The sequence below is a fragment of the Struthio camelus genome, chromosome Z (genome assembly GCF_040807025.1).
Source record: "Struthio camelus isolate bStrCam1 chromosome Z, bStrCam1.hap1, whole genome shotgun sequence".
In the NCBI taxonomy this organism is placed as follows: domain Eukaryota; kingdom Metazoa; phylum Chordata; class Aves; order Struthioniformes; family Struthionidae; genus Struthio; species Struthio camelus.
Window position 1 is genome coordinate 43,457,126 of NC_090982.1, and position 27,667 is coordinate 43,484,792.

At 38.8% G+C, this 27,667-nt stretch overlaps 2 protein-coding genes across 3 annotated transcripts in view; one reads left to right on the forward strand and one right to left on the reverse strand.

The window, feature by feature from the left end:
• The window catches only part of LOC138064497 (AP-3 complex subunit sigma-1), a 32,271-nt gene extending 9,702 nt beyond the window's left edge, over nucleotides 1-22,569 (reverse strand). Inside the window, exons 1-5 of one of the 2 annotated variants that reach the window (XM_068927359.1) lie at nucleotides 22,344-22,569; nucleotides 18,577-18,668; nucleotides 15,745-15,856; nucleotides 9,851-9,922; nucleotides 427-534 (exon numbers count right to left, since the gene is read on the reverse strand). In XM_068927359.1, coding sequence (XP_068783460.1) covers nucleotides 427-534; nucleotides 9,851-9,922; nucleotides 15,745-15,856; nucleotides 18,577-18,668; nucleotides 22,344-22,412 — 453 coding nt within the window. In that variant the 5' untranslated portion in view covers nucleotides 22,413-22,569. The remainder of the gene's footprint in view (nucleotides 1-426; nucleotides 535-9,850; nucleotides 9,923-15,744; nucleotides 15,857-18,576; nucleotides 18,669-22,343) is intronic. The other variant, XM_068927360.1, reaches the window with a different exon arrangement.
• A 65-nt stretch (nucleotides 22,570-22,634) lies between these two features.
• Nucleotides 22,635-25,713, forward strand: LOC138064498 (ubiquitin-like protein ATG12). The gene is made up of 4 exons (XM_068927361.1): nucleotides 22,635-22,844; nucleotides 23,022-23,158; nucleotides 24,837-24,899; nucleotides 25,267-25,713. The coding sequence occupies exons 1-4, from the start codon at nucleotides 22,676-22,678 to the stop codon at nucleotides 25,324-25,326; spliced, it is 429 nt and encodes a 142-aa protein (XP_068783462.1). The 5' UTR covers nucleotides 22,635-22,675; the 3' UTR covers nucleotides 25,327-25,713.
• The last annotated feature ends 1,954 nt before the right edge of the window (nucleotides 25,714-27,667 follow it).

The window sequence follows — 27,667 nt, forward strand, 5'->3', positions numbered from 1 at the left end:
CACTGCCATTTATTTCAGGTGCCAGAAACATACTAGCAGATAGGAGTATGTACTATATACACTTCAGTTCTTACCTAATTTCATTTAAATTTTAGACTCACTAGGGGGTTCCAGCATAAAAAAAAGCACTAAAAATACGAGGCTTTCTGTAAGAGATACTTATAGAACTAATGATGTACTACAGCAATGAGATGCACTGCTATTAGGTTAAAAAATTTTAAAAAAGCAAAAATTATCAGCTACCCCTCAGAGTTTATTACACGTGATGAACGGCACCACAGACTAACTTAACTATACATTGACCATTTTTGGCATTATAAACAAGCAACTGTATATAGGATGGTATTAAAGGACAAACAGCATTATAACATGCACTTATTATGATCATATTTTCAGATCAGACACTACACAGTGCTTCATTCTTACCTCAGATTTCTCTAGTTTATTTTGTGCATCAATCTGAGTGACAATTTCATTCATGTTGGTCTCCAAAACCATTCCACCCATGACCATTTCAGCCAATATATTATGGACCTAAAAAAGATTACAAGAAAATTTAAAAATGCAAAATGTCATACACACATCTAGACACTGATTCTTCAACCCAAAAAACATACACCCTAAATCACTTAATTAAGGTTAACAATTTCTTTACAATTATTTGAGTACAAAGCTCCTAAGAACTTGATGTTTCTTCCTCCAGTATCTATGCTCAGCGTTCTGCTACAATCTCATCAGCTTCACTTGTCAATGCTAGAAGAAACTTGAGCACCCATCTTTCTTTAACTGTTAGTAGCTGTTTTCTCTCTAAGGACCATCAACGAGAGTTCTAATTAGCATCCACAACAGTAATACCTCTAAGGAGCAAATTCTGTGAGATTAAGCAAATTACTCACAAATAGATATGTACAAACAATTTTGGGCCAGATCTGTGAAGGAACTGAGACATCATGATGCTCACCCACCATAGGTACCAAGACTAGGCTCAGAAGCAGAATTAATACACCTGAGCTGACAGCCTGCACTACAAACAGGGAGACTTCAGCATCTTAGACTGGGATTCACATCCAGGAGTCAAACTGAAGGACCAAATAAACCAACAGAGGACATTAGTGAAATGGATATATCCAAAACCCCTTTTCTCTGTCTCCTTGATTTGGGAATGAGAGCCTTGGTTCCCAAATCTCTGCTTCAGACTCTGTATATGCATTTTCTCTAACCATAAATTAAAAAAAAAAAAAAAAACGAAGTATGCTTTCATATACTTTGTAATAAAAACCCAGAGTTAATGTATGGTAACATATGATATTTCAATCCCATCACAATTCTGAAAACAAGGAACATCTGATTACTTTTGTGAGCTAAAAATAGAGTACAAATAATCTGATACTTCGAAGCATAATTCTGCTATTATTTTGGATAGTGCTGTCATTTCCCTGTGCATCAAGGACAGAAGTCAATCTCTAAATCAAACAATTGTAAAGTTGAGGGGCAAGTAGTCAAATATCAAAAAATTACCACATTTCCTGTTTTACTGACATACCTAAAGAACAATATGGAAAAGTTGTTCCCCTGATAAATCATTCCTATATTTCGGTAGGAAAATATCGCAAACATTTAGTGAGGCTGAAAAACTCTTTTCTCAGCCTATTGCTCCTGAATAGAGCTTTAAGAGTCAAATATTTATGAGAAGAACTAAAAATCCTTACTAAGCCACTCTCTTTCTTCTGGTAAGTATACACTACGTGCCATACAATATACCCAACTGAAAAGCATAAAATAAAGAATTAATTATCCTGGCTTGCAATGAGATCATTTTTAAAGCTTAAAATGAGAATCAGAAAGGAAGATGCAAACATGGTAATATGATATTAATATGCTCTACACTGACAATCCAAACTCATTGACAGGAAACATATTACCAGTATTTACACCATTTTACTGAAAAGTTATTTTTACTTATTGCATAAGGAAAGATAAGGAAAGTTTCCATAAGGAAACAGTTTATAGCTGTACACAAATCAGAGTTAGCATATAGATAGAGAGAGAGAGAGAGAGAGTGCATGCACGCACGAGCACATGCGTATACAAAACTAAGAAACCAAGTGGTCCATTGTGACAGGCTACCTGAAATATTAAATCCCAGAAAACTAGATGAATTTGCATTTGGCTTCAAATTTGCAAAGAATGATTTCTCAGACAACCCATGAAAGATACATTGTATTAAACAGAATCAGCCGAGGGGTGGGAAGCACATTGACCTTTGGGGCAATTCTCAATTCTACCCATATGGAAGGCTTGATAACGTAGGCTGATGATATTAAAAAGTTGACTTAATATGCTTTTGATATCAAAAACAAAATATTAAAGATGTTGATACTGAAACCATTATAAAAAAATGAATATTAAAATAGACAGGAGTGGAATGAATTTTGTTTCCTTAATGAAAAAGTTAAAGATAACCACTACCGTAGAAAAGATGGCATTTAGAAGATGACACATCTCTAACACTGGCGATGGTCAAAAAGATTGCTATTTTGAAAGAAGTCTGGTTAAAAACAGTACGGAATCAGAGTTTAACTTAATCAATATAACATTAGACTTGGTAATTCCTTAGAGAGACTATGGTAGAAGTGATCTGTTTTAACGTTAAACAAATTTTTATGCCTCACTTGATTTCAGTCATGCTCCACTCCAAGATCAGTGATGCTTTTAAGCTTCTACAGCCACTGAAAACAAAACGTAAAACCTATGAAGTTCTTTATAATGTAGCATTTATCTGGAGATTTTAGTTATTTTTTAACAAACATTTACTAAGCATGCATTTTCACATGCTATGCAATTTAGAATAGCTTCCCTTTTGTAATTTCTGCATGGGCAATATACTGACTTATGGCAGGACTAATCAATAATTCATGTCTTTCCCTACAGAACTGAAGTGGATGAAGGTTTTTTTTTTTTTTTTAAAGTCTCACTAAAAATACTGTGCAACAGTGCAACTACAATCACTTTCTACTGACGATTATAGATTTGAACTTTACTTTATTTTTAAAAATGAAACGGGATCCAAAACAGCAACTGCAGTCCCCATCTCCAGGATGAACTTAAGGGGAGCATTTCTCATCTTGTTCTTTCTGGTAGAGCTGGGGGTGTCAAGGAAAAAGATCCCACTGCAACTTGATAAAAGCCCTAAAATTTAGAAGCTATTCACTCTAATGTCAAGGAGGGGGGGGGGAAACGAGAAGAATATTCCAATTGTTGAAGAATACATTTTAATGACTAGAGGATATCTGAAACTTCATTGACAGGTACAGATAGGCCTACATACTGGAGAAGAAACAGAAAAATTATGCCAGTTTTAGTGTCTACTTTTTTCCCTCAAACATCTATAGATAAGCAATTAGAGTCCTCTCAACACCAATCATAACAAGGATCAGTTTATCCTCTAGAAAACAACTGATATTGTAAATTAGACCTCACCTAGAATATCGCATCCAGTTTGGGTCCCCCAAGTGCAAGAAAGACATTGATAAACCAAAGCAAGGTCCCTGGAAGGCCCCCAAGATTTGGTTGGGGCAGGGGCTGGAGCACTTGCCCTGTGCAGAGAGACTGAGGGCTGAGGCTGGTGCAGCCTGGAGCAGGGACAGCTCTGAGGGCACCTAACAGTAGCCCCCAGCACCAAGCGGGGGTTACTGGGGGGATGGAGCTGGGCTCTTCTCTGTGGCTTGTGGCAGGAGGGCGAGGGACAACGGGCAGAAGCTGGGACAGGAGAGGGTCGGGCCAGCTGTATGGAGCCTGGCTGTAAGGAACCCTTTTCCCCTGGGGAAGCCAGGCAAGAAGGGTGCAGGCAACCCAGGGAGGCTGGGCAGCTCCCTGCCTCCCTAGGGGGGGCCTCAACTCCAACGGGACAAAGTCCTGAGCAACCTGGTTGGATCTCAGGGCTGACCCTGCTGTGAGCAGCAGGTTGGGCCAGAGACCTCCTGAAGTCTGTATTTAAATTATCCTACAATTTTACGATTAAAACATGCTACTTCATGGTGCGGCAAGAGTTATATTTTACACTGGTAATAAGCAAATGTTGCAGAGCCAGAAATTTGCTCTTTTCATTACAGTCAGGAAATGCAAATTTCTGGGAAAAGGTGGCTGCAGAGAATTACAGGCAATTTAAGTGTAATGCAGTAGTATTACTTGTGCCAAAGTATGAAAAAACTGACCTCATTCTGCTTCACTGTATAAGTAACCTACAATATCAATTACAGGGCACTGAAATTTCACTGGCACTTTAAAAATTCTTTTTTTTTTTTTTTTTTTTTAAATACAAGCTGGTAGAAGATACAGAGATACTGCCTAATAAATGCCAGTAAGTGGCCCAGTTGGATAACGTTAGCGTAAAACAGCAGTGGTGCAAGGTATCTACAGCTAAGGGCATTTTTCAATCCATCATCTGAGCTTGAAGACTACAGTGCTGAACCTTCAGCACTGTCTACTGACGTTATATCTCTGCCACAGCACAACAAACATCACTGGGCAGTTCAAAGAGCTTGTAAAAATATTATAGGAGCTTCACCAAGCTATGGTACAAATTCCAGGGAAGTTTTCCTTAATCTTCAGTTAGGAAGACAGTTTACTAACTTTGCAGAATGAAGCTTAGGATGAACTCTCTTTTCCTTATGAAGCAGACGATACTTCTGCTGAAGCTTTGGAAAAAATCAGCTACAACTTGTTTAACACGGGATAGCACTGGATATAGAGGCAGCACGCAAGGAAAGACCAGTTCATTGAATCTCAGCCTACAACGGTTGTGCACCAACTAACTCAGAAAAGTGAGTTTATTAACAAGCTCGAGAACATACTAATACTTACTTCTCAAATGTGACAAATGCTTTAAAGAATAACTGTGGCTGGATCACAGGCATACAGATGTCCAAGCAAATCTCCAAAAGTCTCAGAAAAACAATGTCAGTAACATTCATGTTCTCTATCATCATTTGGATTGAAATAGATACCAGACATACCAGACTAAACATACTTCTTAATTACACATACCTAGATAGGAAGCAATTCAACTATGAATTCCCAGCACATGCAGTAGCATCTTTGTATATGGTTTTTAAGCATGAACAAAATGACTTGGTATGACAGTTCAGGAAACAACTCTACGATAAGTGCTCTCTGATGCATTTTCTACAATAGGAAGACAAACATAAAAAGTCATGGCCTGGTTTGAGCGGGGAGATTGGATGACATGACCTCCAGAGGTGCCTTCCAATGTAAATTATTCTACGATTCTAAGTATGAAGAGGCAGCCTGAACCGTTTTACTATGTGTTAAAAAGAAAAAAGTTTTATGATGCAGCTGCTTAAAGAACATTAAGAAAATACCTTCCTTCATCTTCCTAAGTCATAAAGAAACTATTTCATCATTCCAGCTGCTAGTGTTTGTAAGAATTGCCTTATTATCATTCTGCTCTTAGAAAGTACTTTAATAAGTATACAATCAAATCAAGGGACCATGAATTACGGCTAAGTAGACCTTTCAGTAGAACTACTATTGTCAATATCACATTGACACCCAAGAAGTTGCTTCATGAAATACGAAACTTAAAATCTCTATACTTATGCTCAAGCATACTTACAAAACAACATTAAGTCAGAGGCAAAATGCACTTAGCCTAGTAATTTGTTTCAGAAATCTGACCATTGACACTTAAAGAAATCATGTAAGAAAACTTAAGAGTACTATTTCTCCTGCTATAACCTCTCTGCTCCCAAATACCTCCAAGTTCAGGATTCCTGAAATACAGAATTAGTTGTATTATTGTATTTTATATTGTATTATTGTATTTTATAGTCCTTGTTGGATTTTTCTTTGGTTACAATGCCACACCACTTTTAAACCTATTTATAATAGTCCTGGTATCTATAACAAACAGTTTCAATGGAGTTCCATAATCTGAGTTACAAAAATTACATCTTTTTCTTTGTTTCAAGCTTACTTCCTGCAAATTCTGATAACCCCACTGTTCGCTTCTCATAAAACGCAACTGTTGTTCTTCATCTTCTCCAGGTCCTTCAACACTTCTGTCATATTTCTTCCTTCTCTGCCTTTAAAATCTTGATTACTTAACCTCTTCTTCCCTGTAAGCTGTTCCGTACCTTTGATCAAGCTTGCTACCCTTCTCTGTATTTTTTTCCTACTTCTAATATGCAGAACGTACTACGCAGTTCTAGCATGCAGTATTTTAAAATGCCTATAAACAATGGATTGACAGTGCCTTAATGAAATCTTACGTCTTTCTCCATTTCTCTTCTAAAGGAATGCTTTTCTAAATAATACAAGGAAAATATTTTGAGTTGTTCAGCTAGCATGAAAGGAAATCATGACTACGACCAAAAATATGATGTAAATATTGTAATATGTTTACTCCTTCCCCTTAAATATACTATAAAACAAAACAGTAATAGCAAAAGTCTGCCATGCGAGCAATGGCAAGATTAACATTTTCAACCATTTTTTCCTCTTTTTCACTGCAAATGTATTTTATATTACCAAATACATGTCACTTTCTCTATTTTTTTCTAATTAAGTACTTCACTATGTATTCTCCTCAGGAAACAGGAAAGTTCTCTGAATTAGAGAGCATTAAGTGGCAGTGAAGCATAAAATACCTGTTTAACTGTAAAGACTGACAGCGCATGGAACACACATTTGACATTTACATTCTAAAAGAGATTACGCTGCTGAGAACATCAACTTCTTAAAAACTGAAATTGCCATTTTGCAATAATAATTTGAGGTACTTCTACAAAAGCAAGAGTGCTTCTTACTTCTACTCCATTCTCTGTCTAAGAACATGAATGCATGCATTAACAAACGCTGAGAAGGAATGCACCAAGAGCTCTCCCTGGAAAATTTGGCAGATGTATTTTCTTGCCTTCAAAACTTTGCGCTCTGATTCTGGAGGGTTCACTGTTCTAATCAGAGAATAAACTTTTGGAAGAGATCACAATATTCCCAGGGATACTTCAAGAGGTGCCAGGAACTTGTAGAAAAATAAAAGTATTTCCTTACATCCCTAACTGAATGGATGCCAGTATTTTATTCGTACAAGATGCTTATGATAAGCACTTATTATGTCTTTTCCTTTAGAAAGCATTACTCTGCTGGACTCAATGTGCGAATGAGTAAAGGACTGAAATAAGCCTCCTCTTCTGGAGAAATTTTTTCTCCAGTTACAGCAAGTCCTTTTTCAGTAAAGCTGATTTGGGGGGGGGGAGGGGGGGGGGAAGAAGAAAAAGCACCTAATTCTTTCCTGCACGAATTACTTCCCCTGGGCAAGCCCCCATCTGCTATGTTAAAAAACGAGCACTATCTCACTCCCTCCAATATTCCATTTGCCAACTTAATTTCTAGCAGTATACCAATATTCTTCCTGAATGAGCATCCTTTTTGGCTCTAGGTTACAACGAGCCTTCACTGGGTCCTGCATATGGACAGCCGCCTGAGGAAGATAAATTTTTCCCTAACGAGGAAATGCCACAATGGTCTTCTAAAGAAGCAACAGTCAGACGGCTGAGTTTACACAGTTTAAGTCCTTTAGGTCCTAACCATTTTTTAAAAATAAAGGTATTTCTTGGGCTTTCTTAGGCAGTTCCAACAATGAGATAGGAAGAAAGTCACCTTCCGCATCTCCATCAAGCAAAGACGACAGACCAACTGACTGTCATCCAAACCAATTAGTTAATTCTTACTTCTTTCAACACCAGACCACTCAAAACACATCTCAACTGTTTCACCACAAAAAGCTCCTGCACATAATTAATAAGCATATACTGTAACTAAAACTGTCGATACCAAAGACCCAGAAGCAATTGCTATTTTTCCCTATTGCACACTTGAGATCTATCAGCAACCTAGGCGACAAACATTGGATGAAACAAAGTTACCATATGCTAATACAGAAAACTCAAATATATTCTGCTTTTCGGCAAGGTGACTTTAGCAGCATTTTAGAGAAGACTGAAATTACAGCTGTAATTTCATTCTCTCACACACACATCTTCCTGGTTTTCTAGAGATTTATGAGAACAGCAAATAAACTTCAACTGTACCAAAACAGAGGGTTTTGAACCTAACTCATAGTATGAAGCAAGTCCTACCAATCAATTATGCTGAAAAAAAAAAAAACCAGAACAGAAATGACATCAGATAAGTCAGAACTGCACAACACTATAATTCTTGATGGTAGCCCTGCATTACAACAGACGTTCGGCTTTCCATGTTGTACTCTCTTGCAGATTTACATACAAATAAAATCACTGCGCTGGTTAATGCCATTTTCAAAAACTTTTGAGCTCAAGGTTGCACTCATCCTTCATTTTAGAAATGGGACACTTTTGCTAAAATATCTAATGAGGGATGTAGAGTTCTCATTTTGGTCAGTTTGAAAATTGTAGCTTGAACATTTAACAGCATTCTCATGTGATGTTTTTACTAAATCAACTGAAATACTTTCCATGTTGAAAACCATTTGTCAAAGAGAAGCCAAAATTTAAGAAAGTATCATCTTGTCATTAGTAATTTTAGCAGTTAATAGCTTACCTAATACCAAGTGAAATATTCCTTGAGAAATTTACTTTTTGGAGCACCTCAAGTTACCCGTAAGAGAAATATACCCCTAATAAAAAGTACGGTGTAAAAAATTACCCCTGTTAAGGTATGCCATTGAATGAAATATGCCATAGAGCAAAAGCTTTGACTGCGTAGCAATCACAAATGTATTCTGCAGCTAAGGACAAAGATCAAATTCCTTGCCACATAAGGCCTCCAAGATTTGGGTTCTCTAAGCTCAGAAAGTCATTTTATGAATTCTTTTGAACTTTAATCTGCGGTTTTGAAAACAGTCAAAAGTGTAGTTTGCTTGGCTGAAAATCCTCATGACCTTTCATGAACCTGGTATCAGCTCAAACAGCTACTCAAGATCACTAGCACTTCAGCGTCTGGTCAAGGTACGAGTGTTTCTTCCTTAAGAATTTCTCCAGTTCCATGCAAGTTTGGTCAGTTTCAAAGCGTTAATTTCAGATACTGAGTATGTTACTATTCTTAATCCACTTTTGGTGATACTTGTCTTATTTTCCTTTCATGTCTTCTCCTGTTGATGCAAAAAGAGGTTCACAGACGGGGCAAGCGTCTGTGCAGAAACCGAGAGCTGGCACAAAAGGCAGCTGAAGGTATGAAAACATTATCTCTGTACTTTCAATTCTTATCACTTAGGTATTACTTACAGTGAGAGGTGGCAATGTCCTTCTAAATGAAGGATTACAACAGTAATAGCTTTTCTCTGAACTAGATTAATAAATAAGACACTTATCCCAGAAAGCTGGGTATATTCAAGCAAGACTGTATTTAAATGTTTGAAAAAAAAGACATAATGTCTGTTTGAGATTTAGAAAAGAAAGCTCCGCACAGCATCCAAGTTACATAATCATAGCATTTGAAAGGTAACAGCCAGATTTAACTGGAAAAACTAACAATTTCAATTCTGAGTAACATAACACCTAAACATAAACAAAACAGAACAGATTTCTTGAAATCAATCATACTCTGACAAATAAATAATATTCAGATGTCTCCAATTTTACAACTATTTATGCAATAACACTGCAATAACACTCCTAAACGCATATTTTTCTTTAGAAAGACAGGTTCCAGCACATGTTTCAAGTTTTAAAAACAGTATGCTGATAGAAACTGTCTAGATTTCACTGACAATAAAAGTAGGATCAGTTGAGTATCACTTGAACTAGACATTTTACTTGACAAGAAATTTTACAGGAGTTCACCACAGTACCTTGTCTACATGGAAAATTAAATCCAGTTCACAGACATTTTCAAAACATTTGTCTAGTGTTTCCACGAATACCTGTAAAGAGGAAAAAAATCAAGGTCAAGCTTTAACAGAAACTCAATTGTTCCATTGTGTGTGATGTTCAATAAAAACAAATAAGGAAAACAAACATCATGTAGTTTTAAGACATTAAAAGCAGCCACAGAAATTATGTGGTTAACATTATTATGTCAATAATATGTTATTTGTAGTCAGTTGGAGAGCGAGAAATTGTATGCACACGTTATTTTATGTTATAAGTTTGCTAAAAGACAAAGTTTAAAAAAATAAGTTGCAGCTTGAAAAAATAGTAACATAACTGTGCTACAATTTTCACAGGTATGATTCACAGCTTTCCTTCTCGTTTCATTAGAACCCAATTATTAAGCAAAAAGCTGTCATTACTACAGTGCAGGCATCTCTGTCAACCAGTCTACAGCTAGCTTTGCCACAAAGAGACGCCCGAAACGGCTCCATACAAGCTAGTAGTGTTTGTCAGCATCACTGCTTCTGAGGACGGATCAGGGAACAGTACAGCAGCTTCCACTTAGTCTAGACCTGCCCAGTTCAGGAGGGACCAAGGAAAAGGCAGCTTAGTATCACACCTGCTGATCCTTTCAAGGGTTTACTTCAGGCATGCCACCACATAGACACAGACAGGTCCAGCAGTTTGCACCCAGTCAAATAACCCCTCTTTGCATTGCGAATATAAAAGTTCACAAAACAGAAAAATCCAAGCAACTGCTACAATCCAGCCACTGATGATTTCTGCAGGATATGGGCTATGCGTTATGCTGCTCTGGTACCTCTGTAACACATTTCTTGGTGCACAGTTCTAGTCCATTAACTAGAGCACCCGGGCCCCAGTTAAGCTGGATAATGAAAAGATGTCTGTACCTGCATTTCCTGCAATAGTTCCTACGAAGTTACTACATTCATTATTAATCTACGAATATGAAATCAAATCTGTGCCTTTATTCTTTATTAATCCAGCTTCTTCACACACATTTAAAAATTGTCCAAGGTACCCAACAAACTCTAAATGTCGAATCAGTTATTCTGGAAATAAGCCTCTGTTTTGGAGAAAACAGTACAAAATATGCAGTACTTGGTAAATCATATGATAAATTTGTGTCCAGTTTGCAAGGAACCATATCACTGGGATATTTAACAATATGAGGAATAGGGCTGATTCTGTGGCTGCTAACTACTACTACTAATAATCACTATGTTAAAGTCAAATTACATCAAACTGATTTTCAGTGCATTTTAAATGAGGAGTACTCTTTAATATCAGTGCATAATTTAAACTAAGAACACTGAGCACTTTCATAAGCAGACTCAAGACAGTAAGGGTCACTGACAACAATTCACAAAGTAAACGGAGGGGTTTCCGTTAAATTTTACTGAAGCTAAACAAAGCAGAACTTTTTTCTTCAAGTAGTTGTTAATTTGCTGTGACAGTAAGAGTCTTCTATAAACAAGGGAGGTGAGCCAATAAATAAATCACCTTAAGCAGCACAAACTACACAGTTCACAGTTATGTGCAGCAACACTACTGACCAGAGATGCTCTCTTACTTTCCTTGTACCTTAGCAGAATGTGGATACAAGGACAGTGCTGCTTGACATTAGCTGCAGGAAGAAAGTTGAAAATGCAGGATAAAGGTAACCTCTATCTAAAGGCTTCAGTTATAAAAGTTGACAGTCTGAAAAGAAAATATTCCTCATACATATTACTAAGTTTGCACACAGAGCTATGTATTCTTTGACGTTCAGGAAGCGACTTGAAAAACAAAGTTACATTCAAAAAAAAAAAAAAACACCCTTACAAAAGGCCCCTAAAGAGATGCGTATTTAGTAGCAGTGTGTACGTCCACATATCAAAAGCACTTTAATTTTTGTGGTCTTCTTCCAGCAACTAGGACTTCTGCTATAGCATAAAGAACACTTGATTCATAGCTAAAATGGTGATTTTTTTAAACCTTTACCCGTTACAGAGTGAGAACAGTACACAGCTTGCAACTCTCAGATCTCTTCCTGCAACGCATGACCACCAACGCACGCTGAACATTTTTGCAACATAAGGGAAATCTACCAGCACTAAACACTCTTCAGGTAGAGTTTTCACCAACTAAAGATTTCTAATGGAAACCTTTGAAACTTCCTCAATCTTCCGTTCACGATGGAGAGCTTGTCCAGACCAACGGCAACGCTCATATGATACAGACCTATTATGAATTACTGGTCTTTAAAAGCACTAAACTTCATAGCAAACTGCATTTTTTACGCTAACATTCCTTGTTCTAAGACAACTCAGAATAATTGATGCTGTACATAAAATTAGAGCCACTTTTCTTCCTTTACAGGTCTGGTTGACAGTCAAATAATTTCCTCATTATAACAAGCTGCACTAAAGCAGATACAGAATGTAAGTACTTCAGATGTGTCAGATCTGCAGATCAAAACAACCAGAAGAGAAAACACACCAATTGTTTCAGGAAAAAAGTGACTCACAAGTTCAAGTGTACTTTGTGATGTTGTCAGACAGGGCAAACCACCAGACTGTACATGAAACACAAAACCACAATCTGAGAGACTGCTGACTTTCTTGACTACACTAGTGATTTTTCAACTTTCTCAATTTTTCAAGAACTTCTAAAAGAAAAATAAAATTAATAGTGGAAACAAATTCTAGTCCAAAAAAAAAAAGAAAAGAAAAGAAAAGAAAAGAAAAGGAGTCATCTCAAACCAAGACCGGGAAAATAAAGACGCAAGAGTAAATTCACATTCATTAAATAATTATGAAATCAAAGTGAATTTCTAGCTCCCCCTTGTGCTTAGTTTTTGAAATCATACATTCTTTCACAATTTGAAGAAAGCAAATGCACATCTACGCACATCTCCATGCAAGTAAACAGGGAGGGAGAGTGGGCTTCCTTTCATAGTAAATAAACTTTAGCAATTTTTTTTTTTTTTTAACTGGAGAGTAGAACATAAGAATCAAAAATATCCAATTGTTATTTGATACAAACACAACAACAGAAGGCAGGAGCTCACTGTATTCCGTAATATGTCAAAAAATTTAAGACACCACCTTTACCATGCAGAGCCTACTTTTTAATTAGGCAAATACTAAGACAAAGGAATAAGACACATTCAGACAGGGAAGATAACAAGGTTAACTGAAAAAGCAGATACCTAATTAAATGCATTCGACGCTATCAACTACTATCAAATACTAATAAGAGCAGGTGCAAAAAACAAAGCACAAAAAAAGCCAGGCATGACTCAGGTCAAGAAGATCCCATCCTCCTTTCTAGGCTAAACAGCCTAGAAGAGAGAATTAATTCAATCTGCCTGTGGAAGGTCCTCCCTTAACTGCTTTTTGCTGTTCAAACACTACCTGACACTCCAGCTAGTTTAGAACATAGCAGTCTCATAATACAGCCAGGTCTCTATACACAAGCCTGTTTTCTCTTCTGCTCTGAGGGCACCTGTGCTAAGGTATCCCTTGCTTATCATCGCAGGCATCTGAAATCAGCTGCAGCACTCCCATGGCCTTTCTAATTGGGAAATCCTTGGAGTAGCCACTGCCCTTTCCCACACTTACACAGTATGTTGTAAAACAACAAACCTTGGCACCTGATATCGCATCTTTCTTGCGATAAATTTAAAAAAACAGCCACTCAGATTCTACAGATCATACCTAGATTACAGCGCAATGGAAAGACTGTAAGAGTCGCTCTTTTAGGCTGATCAATCAAAATAGAAGTGTGTTAGCTTTCCAGGCTAACACTTTCAAGGTTAAAATGCCATTTTTACAATTTAATTAGCATAAAAACATCTCTGGTCAGGATGATATATCATTAAGAATTGAGAAACCCACCTTTCAAAATGAACTGCACTATAATTTCTATACACACCTTAATGAACCACAGCAACTTGCAAGGTTATCCACAGCTTCCCCAGGAAGACAGTGATCTCACTGATTTAGCTACTAATTGGGACAATGTGCCTTGAAAGTATAGCAATGGGTTAAAATCTTTAAAAAAATGCTTAAGTTGATGTACGTAGTTAGGTACCACTGCAAGTTTCATTCAGTTTTTCCTTATGCCAGTCTGCAGCTATTCAGAACTGCCTATGTATTTTATTTCCATGTGTTTTAACGTTACACTCCATAGACACTTGGGAGGAGTCTGAAATAGCTATAGCTAATCACATAATTTACACTGAACCCAAAAGACCGTAAAACCTACCAAGGATGGTACGCATGCTGACCTGTCTCCCACCCAATTAATTAAAACCAACAACAAATAGAATCTTACAAGTGTTTGTGTTAAAAAAGAAAGAAAACAGACAAAAATTAACAGTGGGAATTTCCTTGAGGTATTAAGCCAAGTTCAAACATGTCTAGTTTGTACCCAGCAGAAAAACAGAGAGCCTCTAACTTGTGACAAACAAATGCAGCGCATCTATTCAAGTCAGAACCAAGCTCTGACCTAATGGTGACGTAAGAGGCCTTCCCAGAAGTATTCCAAATATCACCTCATACAACAAAAATATTATGCTGAAAAGAACTGCAGGCTGCCATATGTAATCTAATCTGCTATGGATTTACTGAATTTACAAGAAAGACTTTCTACATGCTAGATCGAGTTGCAGGTTGATTTCACTACTTTACTTTCAGGAAATCATAAACTGACCCTCTAAATAACCACTTCTTTAAACAATTCAATATATGTGTGATTCACAACAAACTCCAGATGGCTTACTCTTAGCTGTGTTGACTGTGAGTTACAGTAAACAAAGATGTATGAAGATGCAGCAACAATTCTGAACACGTAAAAACAGCAAAGCTTATTCACTCGAGTGGATGGGTATATGCATATGGTGCCAGTCTGGGCTGCACATGGGGTTGAAATCTAATAATAAACTTTGAGGGCACTTTTCCGGTATAAAATACGTTTGACTGCTATTGCTAAGAGGATTCAACAGATCCCTCCTGTGAGCCAGAATGAAAATTAAAAAGGCTTAATGGATCTCTGTATACTTTCAACTATAATCAAATGGTCAGCCTACAACGATTGAGAGAACTGGGAACACTGCAGAGATGCAGGCACCATGGTGACACTGTATTTATTAATTTTTTGCCACACCTTCCTACACTAACAACAAACTTCAGTTAAATTGTTTACATACAAAATTGAAGTTGAAAACCACTAGTGTAGTCAAGAGTTCGCTTGACACAGAAGTGTATTATCAGACACAGTTTTCCTTGCTGAACTGGTGCAGACATATTTACCACCTTAAGTCATGTATGCCTCAACATCAGGCAGTACAGCAGTATTTGCAATCATTTGCTAAGGCATAGATGACTATAAGCTCTTAAACCACAACGATGTTTTGGAAAGTTTTATCCAAAGAGGTATTGGATGTTTTAATCTGCTACACAGACACGTATACATATGCACACACATTTACTACACAGTGGCAGCTTTATATATCAAAGCTCTCATAATCCAAACTTGTCTTGGTGAACGTCTGAACTGTACTACGTTGACGTGAACACTTCTAGAGCCAGAACAAGACCTTGCAAAGCTGCAGCAAAAAATGGCTTGTGAATGCTCGGTAGCTTCCAAATGAACCATTTTCTTACTTCATCATCAAGTTGGGAAACAACTTTTTCAGGGGAAGTCCAGAAAACTGCAAACTATCTAAAAGTAACACTCTGCACATTGAGAGGAACCATAGTATGAAAATCACTTTCAAGAAGTTCAGAAAAAGACAATGCTAAATATTGAAATTCTAAGGTACTTAGGAGTAGAATTCCACTTATAAGAAAAACAGAACACTTACTTGTATTAGGTCTAAAATGCCAAGCTCACTTTCTGAAGAATCCACACAGAACACAAAATACAAGGTGGCATAGTGTCGGTAAATTAGTTTGTTGTCAGATCCACCTATTAACCTACATGGGAAAGGAAACAGGAAAGCTTAGTCGGCATCTCAGGATAAGCTGGGCAAACCCCCAAAGTTATTTCAGTTAATAGGAGGCCTATTGTTAATGGCTGGAGCTTCCCCAAATCCAACTACACAACAACTTTTATTTTGTGATATAATTAAAATGGAAGAAAAACAACAAATCATCAAGATAGCCCAAGTCCCATTTACCACATAAGCAAAATTATTGTTATCCCTATGGATATTAGCTATGCTGACATAAGCACCTTTGTATTACAATCAATTCAAACAGATCATACAGGCCACCGTCCGTCCAAAAATGGTTATTAGATGTAATTCCATGACACACTAGCGGGCACTGTACAGACATTAATCTGCATTACTAAGAACAGACATATGCCTAGGCATCCTTCCCTGCCCTTCTCATAGAAGCTACCTAGAGAAGAAAAATTTAATGCAGACCGCTATTTGGATTAAAGAAAAAACTTTTAAATTGGGTTTATGGTGTGCATTATAACCAGGAATGTGTAACACTGTTGTGCTATATAGTATCCGATAACACAAGAAGACTGTACTCCAACCAATTGCTTACTGATGCAATGTTAAAGCGCAAGAAAATTTAATTTCTTCTATTGCTCACTGAGCACCAAGTTAGTGAACAAGAACGTAAGATCTCTAAGCAGATATGTACTTCTACTCTTCTGCTGTAGCCTTCCCCAAGGAGATACATATAACTGTACGAAGAGATGTTTTTTAGATCATTAACGTTCACTGTCAGCAGTACAGGAGCTGCTCAAATAGAAATGAAAGTATTTTGTAGCCTAGAGTAATATGGCTATAAAGCTCAGTTCTCCCTTAACACTGTACCAGAACTGGATCACAAGCCTTGTGGATAATAAAGCATCCCTTTATTTTTTCGCTTCAGCACAGGAAGTGGGGGCAGGGCATTACAAGGAATAATAGATCTTTTAGGATACTTTTGCTTAAGCGCTTCGCCTTGCATTAATTAAAGCTTTAGGGAGAAAACAAAACAAAACCTTGCTCCTAAACAGCAGCAATTACACTTAAGTAATATCAGGCAAAAAATATATATATATATATATAATCAAATTTATTTGGAAAGTTATGACACGCAAAGTTTCTTCTTTTGTGCTTTACCCAATTCATCCAAACGCTTCAGTACACAAAGTTAGCATATAGTTACTGCTGAGGCAAACTTTGGGCAAACTATAAAACAATCCCTGCTCTGAAAAAAAATGAAAAAAATGTATTGAAATGGCAACTCTAGAAAACAGGCAGCAGCAGGAAAGCTGGAATTGTGTCCTCTGCCTCCATTTTTTTTTTTGTTGCACAGCTATGATTTTTTGAAAGCCACAAATGTCCTTCTGTCCTTCACTTCTAGAACTCAATCCAGCATGTTTCCAGCTTGTAACCACCCCTAAAACCAGAGTCACAGAATCAATAATCCACAGCTGAGAACTTGAAAGAGAAGGACTTTAGTAAAAATAACATATAATTAGGGATCATCTTGCTCAGGAAAAAGATAGCATAGCTGACATGGTACAGAAATATATTTAACCATGACTCCGCACACAGTAAGTTCAGGCATTAATACACTAGTTTTCTGCCATTAGAAATTTCCATTGTTAGAGATTATGATAGGACTAGATGTTCCATGTTTATACAAAATACCGCAAGTTTGCTCCATCAGCTGTGACCCCTTTTCCTAGAAGGTGGTTGTTCATAGCTATTTAGCCTTGATGACTAATAACCACAAATAAAATACTCCCCTATTTCAGAATTTCTTTTAATTAAAGCAAGACCACACTAACACAAGCCAATCAGAAAAAGACATGATCCATCAAAGAATATTTTGGGTATGCCTTCTTTTAAAAAAAAAAAAAAAGAAAAAAGAAAAAGAAAAAAACCACACACACAAAAAAATTATCCTTTATAATCTATACTTAAGAATAAAAATCATACAAAAAGCGTTAGCCTAAGTACATATCTAAAACATCTGGCCCTGAGACATTTTAGCCAACAGTTTTAAGTTGACCTTTACTCATAATGCAAGAAGGACAAATCAGCTTCAGAAAGCATTAAACAAGGAACCTTGGGAATGATCACTAACAGCTAACATTTAAAACTCAGACCGATCTATCTATACTAGCAAAAAAGTCTTGGTTAAAACTGCACTAGTTAGCGTATTTTAATGACATCTTTTTCCTAGTTTACACAACAAGCCTGAACTCTGACATAAAGGTAGGGGAAATCGTTTTATTGGAGACTGTCCATTCAAATTTTTGGAGCTCAAGCCTGAATACCAGCTACAAAATATTTCAGCTTTCTCAGTGGATAGGACCACTGCCAATACCTCTTAGAACGAGGCCAAAAATCTTTAGCTTGATTTTAAGGAAGCTGGTTAAGTATCATCTGCCTGTTTCTTCCCCACCTTGTGTCTGAAACGTCTGTATAGCCACTAACTCAATTATAGCAGTAAAAAAAAAAAATTTTATTGCCTAACTCAATTATATTTCCCTATACATCAGCAGTAAAGAATATGCATACTTAGTGCCGACATAACATTGTTGCCAATGCATGAAAATATTTCATTTCAGGTGACAGGGTGCTTACACTACAGCTGTAAAAACAGTTATGCCACAAGTAGTACCGATAATCTTTGCTAGCTGAAAAATATTTGACATTTATTTTGAACTTTATACTTACAAGCCTCCTTCTAGGAAATTACAAACATTTTCATCACGTTTTGATACTAAATGGAAAGTTTCTCTGATAATTTGTTGCTGTGTATCTTCACTCTACAAAAGAAAACATGTTTTAATATGAATCTAAAATGAATTAATTAGCAATGCACAACACACATCACTAACAAATATAATGCAAACTATAGGAGCACCCTCAAATTATCAGATTTTGATGCCTTAAATCTGCCAGGCAACAAGCTGCACACCGTTTTTATGTCATTTCAACACCTCTGGTAAAAGGAGACATTTTTGCAAGTTAAATTGAACTAGCAGAGGAATAAAATACTGTGAAACAACCACGAAAAAAGTGACTGTTTTTAGGACGCTTAAACAAATACCAAGACTTAGAAATAATTACTTCAAGTAAATATGAAGAATTCTGAAGTATTCAGAAATTTTTATATCGCCACTGCAGGCTGAATGTTTATAGACATGCTTTGAAATTAGTTTCAGCTGTTACCACGGTGAAAACACTGCCTCGCAGCTTTTGGGGGGGGGGGGGTGGTGGAAATCATTCCTTTTGAAATAGGTCAAAATACAATGGTATCATAAGCACCATCTTCTTTTACGCCACTAACTTCCATTCTAAATCTTTCACTGATCAGAAACATCACTTCTAAAGTCTGAATTCACTGGTCTCCTACTAAGTTCCCACTGCGACGGTCCGTCTACCATCACACACATACACAAGCTTTTGCTACCCTTCTGGAAGCGCGGGCTTACTTTCAACAAACGTATACTCCACTTCAGCAGTCAAAAAAATGTACATAAAATTACTGAAATCCTGTGTTTATTTTATAGCACAGAGCCCTGAAGTCACCAAACGTAAGAGAAACTCCCCCGACCATCCGAGAGCATAACTCGGCATTTTAAACCATTACATGAACGTACGTTCCTTGCTAAAGTAGTGCATGTATCTTAAAAGTCACTTCCACTAAAAGAGTGCTGTCCCTTGCGTGACTGCTAATGAAATAAGGCTTGGTATCAGCCTGGTTTGTATTTATTCACCTTAAATTCATGCATTATTTTACAAACCAGCTCTAGAATACAGAAAGATATTTACAAAAAACATCAATAGAAGTAAATTGTTCCATGAAGCAGAGATCAAGCAAGTGCAGGGTTCCTTTGCTTTCATAGTCTGTGTTCCCTAAACTGTGCCTGCCTTCCTCTAGTGCAGTAACCTCACCTTCCTCCCCATGTTTTCTGACATCAGGAAAAAGGTAACATACATCATCTTTCCTTCAGAAACTGAGACACATCCTTTTCAGCAACTGAAGCATAACTTTTGTATTCAGAATCTGCCTTTATTTTCAGAGTTACTCAGAAACTTGTTTTGAACTTTGAAATTATGGCCACAGGTGTATATTGTGAAACCTAAAACCACAGCACATGCGTCTTCCTACTTAATTGCTGAGAATTATTATTACTCTACTTAATTGCAAAGAATTATTAACCTCATTTTATCCAGGAGCAACTCTTCCAATCCTCTGCATCAGGTTGAAAAAAAAAAAAAAATCACACATGTTCTATCAGTTTCGTGTTACCAAGGAAGCAAACGCATCTTTAACAGATCTGACTCAAAGTAATCTCTCACAAAGGAGGGCACACTTCCACTTGTAGAAAGAAATTGAGATTTGCCAATATTGAAGGCTGCATAAGTTTCAAAAACTTCATAAATAATTCTAGCCTATTGAACCCACACACAAAAAGATAATTAAGACAACAGTTACACCTGTTTATATACACCACAAAGATACAGAAAAATCACTTAAGCACAATGCAAAAATGGTTTTTTGCAAACCAGACTACTAACTCTGGACAAGAACAGTGACGTAACTTTTAGTTAAATATATTATTTACATTTTCAAATTTGCAAAGTGTTTCCTTTATACAAGCATATTAACCTACTGTATGCACTGAAAGTGTTTTCTAATTCCAATGATTTAAACTGGAGTACAGTGTAGTCCACCAGAAAAAATTGATTTTCTCCTACCATTCAATTCTCTCCTTTCCCCACCCAAGACTTTGCATTTAATAACACTAACGAAAGACAAAAGTGAAATTAGAATGAAAACCAAGAATGAAAATGAACTGCCTCACATTCATTAACTGAGGTTCTATATAACGTCTTCATCTACTTATCCTACCAATTAACTGTTACCTTCAGACTGACAGTAAAAAAAAAAAAAAGAAACTTTTTTTAGTAATTTACTGCAAATCGGCAGTTAAAGTTCGCAAGAAAGGAATGGAGATGCACACAAGAGGAATGGACACTTATCAATATAGTGAGACTGCTTTATTTGGATTTTTAAATTTGAAATGGTAAATGAAAGATATCAGTGTTGTAACCCAGAATTCAGGAGAAAGGAGACAATGGGTTTACAAACACGTATTAGCATTTCTCAGTATTGTCCTTCCTCTGAGAGAGGATGAAATTCAGTCACCCAGAGCAATGGCCTGTATCAGTTACAGTCCTTTATTAAAAGCCTGATAGTTGCAACCCGAACTGTCACAGTCCTCATTTCTGCTCAGATGTGTACCAAGTAAGACATAACCCTTCCAATAAAGTTAAATATGACTTTTGAAATGCCCAGAATTGTAAATAACTAGTTATAAATACAAATAACCAATAGCATTACTGAAAAAAAATTTTTTGCTTATATAATTCCTGAGAAGCATCAGTTGTTTTCTTGCGTTTTATGTCCGAGGCCAGCCCAAGCAGTTTCACATGCTTGCTAGGAAACGCAGTACATGATTAAAACATTATCTTAAAGTCTCTGATCCTTGAATTAAGTCAACTGTTTTCAGTTTGTTTCTTAATACGCTGTGGCCACACTTTCTTTTCCTTCAGACCAAGCGCTTATGCTGCATTTTCTGAGCTGCTTTGAAGTTTGCTTTCTCCCACGTAAAGGAATATATTTTTCTAACTCACTACATTTTTTTGTGTTAGAATTATTTTTCCTCTCTGAAAGTTTTCCAAGGAAAACGTTCTGCTTACTGACCAATTACTTTCAAGGCTCATATAAAACTGTATTCTCCTCTTCCCAACTCCAGCACCTCCGCCACAGCGTGGAGACACGTAGCACTACATCAGAGACGCAGAGAGTTAGGCTAAAGAGCAGTACAGAGTTGGTAGTAGAGCTCCCACAAATAAGATCAGAGAACCTAATTTGCCCTTGAAGTAGGCTGCCTTCTATTACCTTCAAAACTACCAAACCCTAATTTCTAGGGAAAAATAACATGTGACAGGAAAGCAGCTTTCTTTATCAACTCGTTTTTGTCACTGAGATCACCCCGCAAAAAAATCCCCGCGCCTTCTGGCTTTCCACTCTCCAGGCCCGTGCAACTGTCTAAGCACAGCACCGCAGGCAGCGACATCAGCGAAGCCGGGGTAAGACCTGGAAGCCGCCTGCCACCGGCAGAGGGCCGAGCTGTCCCCGTCTACGGGCTGTGCCCGCCGGTCCCCTCAATTATTAATCGAGGTGACGGGCGGGGAAGCAGCAGCAGGAGGAAGAGGCAGGAGCAGAGCCGCCCGCTCCCGGTTCTCGGGAGCAGCCGGTTCGGGTCCAGCCGCCCCGCCCGAGCGCGACCCCTCAGCCGGCAGCGGGCCCGTCACCGCTGCGGCGTGGCGCGGCGGACCCACCCCGCAACCGCCCTGCCCGCGGCGGCTGCCCCGGCCCCGACCCGCCGCGGGGCCCGCCCCGCCCCGGCCCGACCCGCCGCCCGTACATAGCGCTGGTAGAACTTGGAGAGCCGCGGCTTGCCGTGGTTGTTGAAGATGAGGATGGCTTTGATCATGGTGGGGCCGCGGCGGGCGGGCGGGCTGCGCGCTACGCCCTGCCCTGCCCTCCCCGCGCAGGGCGGCGGCGGCGGCGGCTCGCGCGCGCCCACGTCGGCCCGAGCCCAAAGCCGTTAGCGGCGGAACGGCTGCCGCTGCACGTGACCCGCCGCCGCGTCGCCGGGCAGGCGGCGGCGGCCCGCGAGGGTCAAAACGTCTTGCCAAGCGAGCTCGCTAACGCCGCGCCGCGCGTCACTTCCGCCGGTGGCTTGCCCCGAGCAGCATGGCGGAAGGAGGGGAGCAGTCGCCTGTCTCGCCTCAGTGCGAGGGCCGAAGGGAGGGCGGGGAGGACGCCCAGGAGGGCGGAGCCGCGGCAGGGGCTGCCGACCCGGCCCCCCCCTCGGCTGGCTCGCCGGGCACCGAAGAACCCGCCGGCGACACTAAAAAGAAAAGTAACGGGGGGAGAAATCGTTACTGAGCGCGGTGGGGGGGGGGGGTGGTGAGGAGTCTGTTGTGATGGGCAGGCGAGCTGGCCAATCGGCGGTGGGCGCGTGTGGTTCTGACCAATGAGGGCGGCGGGGGCGGGGGCGGGTCCTGCCCGGCGCCGCTAACGCCCGCTGCCTTCGCAGTCGATGTCCTGCTGAAGGCGGTGGGCGACACCCCCATCATGAAGACCAAGAAGTGGGCGGTGGAGCGCACCCGCACCATCCAGGGCCTCGTCGACTTCATCAAGAAGTTCCTCAAGCTGATGGCCTCCGAGCAGCTGGTACGGGCCGGCCGGGGCAGCAGCCCCTCCTCGGCCTCCACTTGCCAGGGCGCTCCTGGGTATCGCCGGGAAAGCTGGGGCAGAAGAGGGTTTTGCACTTGGCAGTAGATAGATTCAACTTGCAGGTGTAACGTCCTTACAGGGAGACTATTTGAGTCTAGGCCGTGGTTCGTAGCAGGAAAATTGGTGTAAGGGCAGCAGGAAAACTATTCAAAGTCCGTCCGTCCCAGGGTACAATGTTGAGAAGAGCAGTAGCTCCCAGAAGCCATGCCATCTGGACATGCTCAGACTGCAGTTCTAGCCGCTGTATTTTTTGCTGTGTCTTTGTTTTTTCTCATCTGATGCTGTCACGCAGGATGCAGCTGTGTATCTGTTGTGCAGCAAGGTATTTCAGTGCCAGGTTCATACTGCAGTACAGCTGTGTAAGTCAGGTATACGGAGAAAGTGTTCAAGGCTCTAAAGTGTATGGGATTGCCATTCTGAATACTGGTGTCTGTTTCCTTCAGAACTTTTTCTTCCCAAGCAGTTTAAAACTACTGCTGTAGGACAGGTTTTTTTTTTCTCTTTAAAATGGGTATTTTGGAAATACTTGCTATTTGGCAGGCCCAGTGCCAATATTGTTTGAGTTCACTCCTGCCTAAGAAGCCCTAGTGCTCTTCTGGTAAATTAAAAGCTGGAATAGCTGGAGCAGATATACAAATACAATTGCATTAACGTTGCAGTTAGCAGTAAACTCTTAAAAACATACACGTCAAAGTTTTCATTTAAGATAACGTTAAAGCTAGCTTTGTTAAAATATGCAAATGCGTAGCTAAAGTATCAGATAAAATCACTCTCCTTGGTCTGGCAGCTATTTAAATCTAACCCTGTAAACAGCTTTACTAGCAGTCTCTTTCACTTGGTGATCAGTAGAAGGGTTTTTGTTGTTGTTTTTCTCCTCCCCTCAACCCCCGAGGACCCAAGGATTACCAAGGATTAACAGGTCAAAGAAGGGTTTGGAACCGCCCCCCCCCCCCCCCCCCCCGGCTGACGGATGTCCTCAACAGCTTAATGAACTGCCACCTCATTGAGCAGAAAAGGTAGCAGTGCAGAGTCGTCTTCTGTGGTTTCACCTTAAGGCTAACTTCAGGAACAAAGCCCTAGGAATTTGATGACTTGCTTTGAAAATAGTATATTGATATCCTACTGCACGTGGCCCTCTTGTGCTGTGGATCCTAAGGCTCTCTTTTGATACTGTTGAATAGCTACTGTGTATGTGTATATATTTGGAGCAGGACGTGTGAAGGATGACTTCAAAAAAGAACAAAACAGTTGTAGTTTCTGTGAATGTTGTTCTAATTGAGCAACCTGACAGTAGTGGTAATGAGCTGGATACTCAAAATAAGAGCAAGAACTAAACTACTGCATGAACTTCATGCTGCCATATGGGAGACTAATGGGTGAGCTTGGAGAAGGCAGCAGTGGGCACGCTTGCTTTGGCCAGTCAGACATGACTCCTGAAAGCCACGCTGCCCCTCTGCACAGAAGTGAAAATACTAACCAATGGTAGCTGTGGATTTTAAAGATTATAAAGTAAATGGGGAACAGAGGATAAATTTAGCCATCCCTGGTTGAAGAACGCTTCTTTTACTATATGCCTTGCAGGGAGATCTTCATCTTCTGTTTTCTTTCCTTGCAGTTTATATACGTGAATCAGTCTTTTGCTCCATCCCCAGACCAGGAAGTTGGGACCCTCTATGAGGTGGCTTTCAGTTTGAATATCCTTTCTAAATGTACTTAATAGAATCTGTCGGTATACTTCTGTCACTTTAAACCTGCTGTTGTCCCTAGCTATGTTAGTAGTAGCTTGCATTTAGTGTAATATAGTCAATGTTTGTGGATCTGTATTAATATGATTTTAAATGACATTATTTCATACAGTCTCTGGAAAAAACAGTCCTTCACATGCAGTGTCTTATCATGCCTCCCATTAGGATAAGCTTTCTTTTGACTAGCACTATTCCATGACACGTTTATCTAATTTTGTTTTCGTTTTGCTTCATGTGTGTGCTAGCCCATGAAAAACCTAATATATTTTTTTGTTTGTTTGTTTGCTTCCCCTCTTGCAGTGTTTTGGAAGTGATGGCAAGCTTGTACTGCACTATTGCAAAAGCCAGGCATGGGGATGAATGACAAGTAATACAGCTGTTTAGGTATGATCTTCAGAAATGGAAAAGGGATTAGCCTTCAGAAACTCTGCCTATAAACACAGAGAAAGAAGGATTCTTTTAATGTTTCTGCCTATGACTGCACACTTATAAAAAATGACGAAGATGAATAGTGTTAAAGGAGAACTACCTAGGCTATCCAATCATGTAACTTTCTTCCAGTGCCATCTGGGATACAGAAATCTGCATGTGCCATCTGTAGAATAGAGCCAGCTCTTGCTGGTGAGCTCCCAGTTGCTGTATTTGAAGGGAAACTGTTTAATGTCTTGAGGACTGGACCGCTCTCTGTCATTCGATGTGCTGTACTGAAGACAGAGCTGCTTCTTATTAAAAGAGATATTTATTGCACATATGGACTGGAATTCAGTTCATTTCCAACATGTACATCTGTTACTTTTTTTGTGAAGTCTTCATCTTGAACATGCACTATCTGATGTCATTTCAAGAAAGTATTTCGAATTTTTCCTCATAATTAATATTTGGGTATTTGTATGTAATTTATTTCACCTTGTGCCTTGCTCACATTGGCAGTGCAAGCACCTCATTTATATTTGTTCAGTTTTTAACTTAAATTAACAATATGATGATATGTCTCAGAAATATTTTCCTCCGTCCTTACACTGTTTAACCATTAGCAAAAGCTGTTGCATCTTTCAGTTAATAAAAATGCCATACATTGGGGTGTTAAAAACCTATTCTATATATGTTCCTTCTGGATGCTGTTGTTTTCCTGCTTTGCCAGCTGCATGTTCCATCAAAGAACTAGAATGCACTTTCTATCTCTTTGATAAGTCTTAAAGTAATGAGGATTTTTTTCCTTCATCCTGGAGAGGACTTGGTGCCCTGATTAGGGCATCAGCCTTTGCTTTTATTTGTTGGAGAGTTTCAGTTTGGGAATTTGAGGGGGGGCATCTTTTAAAGTTGTCTGTTGTGCAATCTTTTATGTTTGTTTACGCTGTACTAAATTAAATGCTAGCTGTTGGCTTGAAGGATGTGGCTATGCTGGGTAACAGTTTTGGTCACGGATATAATTCAGTTCTTAAGCAAATATAAACAAAATGGCCTGTTCTAGGTTAAAGCATGCTTCTTCAAGTGACTGAGCTGATTGTTGCCATTTCATGCCACCTGTGAATGTAGTAGTATGGGTGGCTCTTATAAACAGTCACTACAACCCATGTATTAGATTTTTCCGTCCTTGCAGGACTTCTGGAGAACAAATACTCAGCTTACCCTATTGATGTTGCTGCAGTTTGACTGCATGCATATATATATATATATATATATATATATATATATATATATATATGGCATGGTAACATAGGCACATGCCCTGAATGTATAATAAATATGTTACATGAATAGCTTAATTAAATTTTAGCTTTTTTCATGTGGAAAGCCTATATTGGAGTTTATTGGATTCAGCTAACAGTGCAGAATTGGTTGCAAACTTAAACACTTTCAAAATAATCCATGCTTTTGCCTATTCAAAACACCAATCTTACCAATCTTTGTATAATAAGTCTTTTTAAAAATACTAATGTGGGGGTGAGTACTCTGTCTGTCCTCTTGAAACCAACTCTGCCTGCACGGTTACTGTAAAGCTATTGTAACCTTGTACAGCCACTAGAGGGTATAAAAGGACAAAGATATTTGCATATATTTTCTAGATTTTTTGGATGTTTTTTAATATGTCCATTTTGCCTGCTTTACAAATGTAAGTAGGTTGCTGGTGTATGGCAGTATGTTTGCCTAAGATAAGCTACTAGTCTGGCTCTCTAAAGAATGTTTGATTGCTGTCTTTCACCTCACTTGATCTTAACAAATGAAACTCCTAGTGTAGTGCAAATACTTGTAGTGATGCAAGAAAAATAAAAGACAAAAACAAAACACTAGGATCTTGAGGTGAAGGAGGATTGTAGGTCGTTGTATCTTGCCACCTAATGGTAGAAGGCTGTCCTTCATGTTGAATCTATTGTTAAGCTTTATTGTCTTGAGTTTAAAAGAAATGTTTACTTCAGTCTCTTACAAGTTAACAGTCCAGTCAAGTAAACCCTACAGTAATGGTTTTGATTTCCTTTATTCAGCACATGTATTTTTGAACTTGGACAACTTATTCATACAGATATTTGAATTAGTATTAATTTAAGATTCAGCATGTTCTTTTAATTGTATTTAATTATTTATTACTGTTTGTACCTGTATTTTATTTCTAATGGCTTCTTTTAGCTAGACACCATGGTATTTTATTAACTGAGGAAACTTCCCCAATAATTCTAATTCTATGGCTTATTTTTGTTTTGTC

Excerpts from the sequence above, each read along its gene's own strand:
- LOC138064498 (XM_068927361.1), top strand. The coding sequence starts at position 22,676 with ATGGCGGAAGGAGGGGAGCAGTCGCCTGTCTCGCCTCAGTGCGAGGGC. Across the intron at positions 22,845-23,021 it reads CGGCGACACTAAAAAGAAAA|TCGATGTCCTGCTGAAGGCG; the intron begins GTAACGGGGGGA and ends CTGCCTTCGCAG. Across the intron at positions 23,159-24,836 it reads TGATGGCCTCCGAGCAGCTG|TTTATATACGTGAATCAGTC; the intron begins GTACGGGCCGGC and ends CTTTCCTTGCAG.